The 1,518-nt window shown below is 63.9% G+C and overlaps 2 protein-coding genes across 2 annotated transcripts in view; both read right to left on the bottom strand.

Moving 5' to 3' along the window:
* Positions 1 to 483, bottom strand: part of H696_00785 (hypothetical protein) — a gene marked incomplete at both ends in the record, with an annotated part of 5,190 nt that extends 4,707 nt beyond the window's left edge. Inside the window, 2 exons of the mRNA XM_009494670.1 lie at positions 128 to 280; positions 478 to 483. Of these exons, the coding sequence (XP_009492945.1) occupies positions 128 to 280; positions 478 to 483 (159 nt within the window). The remainder of the gene's footprint in view (positions 1 to 127; positions 281 to 477) is intronic.
* Positions 484 to 1,241: 758 nt separating this feature from the next.
* Positions 1,242 to 1,503, bottom strand: H696_00784 (hypothetical protein; the record flags this gene model as incomplete). Its single annotated transcript, XM_009494669.1, has 2 exons — positions 1,242 to 1,404; positions 1,457 to 1,503. 2 exons carry the CDS (start codon positions 1,501 to 1,503, stop codon positions 1,242 to 1,244), a joined length of 210 nt encoding a protein of 69 aa, XP_009492944.1.
* Between the last annotated feature and the right edge of the window lie 15 nt (positions 1,504 to 1,518).

The following is a 1,518-nucleotide window of genomic DNA, read 5'->3' as shown; positions in this document are numbered from 1 at the left end:
CCCCCCCCCCCCCTAGTCGCCGGCCCCCTCGCCCGGCCCCTGTTGGCTCATCCCCGGGCCAAGGAGACGCGGGGCACACAGGCGGCCGGGCGGCCGGGCGGCGATGCCGGCCGTTTGCTCCGCACACCCACGCCAGATGCTCCACCTGCGCCTTCGGCCCGCCGACCTTGGCGCTCGGCGGGAACACTGAGCTGCCGCATCCAAGGCGGCGAGGGCCGGCTAGAAGAGGCTTGAGCACTGAGGATGCCAGATGGGAGCCGCAAATAAGCGGGAGCCGGGACTGAGGCCCGAAGGGCCAGGAGCAGACACACACCTAGACAAACACCCCAGGGTGTGTGCGAAGGCACACCCAACAAAGGCAGGAGCGATACAACCCAGCCCAGGAAACGGTGGCATCTCCGGGTGTCCGTTTCCGGCGTGCTGCAACCCAGGGGCGGGTGGGCCGCTTCTCCCCCGGGAACGGGGGGGAGATAGGACGGCCATTTTGAGCAGCGTGCTGTCCGCCGGGTGACCGTGGGAACCCACTTGGTCACGGTACGCGGGATCACGTATGAGGTTATGAACGCCCTACTTGTGCGTTGGCATTTGGGGCGTGGCCGCCCCGGGGGGACAGGAGCGCATACACACAGACACACGCGGAGACACACACACACACACACACACGTTGCTACTGCGGACAAAGGACCACCGGGGAGGAGAGTAATCCGCCTGCCTAGCGTCAGTCGCGCTTCCCGCTGGCCTGTGTGCGCACCCGCGGGAGGACGGCGACAGCGCCAGGGAAGATATCTGGCCAGCGATGGCTCTGACACGACAAGTGGCACAAACAGTGAAGTCATTTATATCTTGGCAAGAGGAGGCAGGGGCGCGCGCAGGGGATGGGACCTTTTTCTGCGCATGCAAGAGGGGGAAGGGGCGAGTAGGTCATATGCATCCTCGCTCGTGAGCGCTCTGGGCCCACGAGAAGGAGGACCTGGCAGGGGAAGGGGGGGGGGACGGACGAGGGCAGGGAGCAGTCTGCCGGGAGGCAGCAGGGCCACACATGGGAGCAGGCGGGGGAGAGGAGGGAGGGGGGAAGGCCACAACGGGCAAGGAAAAGAGGGTGGCCATATGCAGACATCCGGCACATACACATGTGTGAGCGTGCTCCCTCCTGGCCATTCACAAGCACACCCTTTGGCAACATGTGCGCGCGCATCATTCTCGAAGAGCGTCAGGAGACACCTGCTTTCGCAAGAAGACACCTAGAAAGTGTAGTCGAAGAAAAGGGGCTCCAGGCGGTCGAAGGTCTCCTTGGGGAGATGTTCCCGCAGCTCGTCCTTGGTGAACCAGGCAAATTCATTCTGGCGAGGGTTGACGAAGGGGCCCTTGATCCAGTTGGCGTGGTAGATATAGGTCTGTGGGGTTCTCGCGCAATTTCAGAGGCGGCAGGAGGGCGGATACAAATGAGATCAGTCACAAGGGGATGGTCAGGAGCTTGGTAAAGACCAGCAACACGCGGATCATGGGCGGGGGGCGGGG

This window comes from Fonticula alba (genome assembly GCF_000388065.1).
Source record: "Fonticula alba strain ATCC 38817 unplaced genomic scaffold supercont2.1, whole genome shotgun sequence".
NCBI classification, from domain to species: Eukaryota; order Rotosphaerida; family Fonticulaceae; genus Fonticula; species Fonticula alba.
This window is presented reverse-complemented; position numbering and strand designations above follow the sequence as displayed.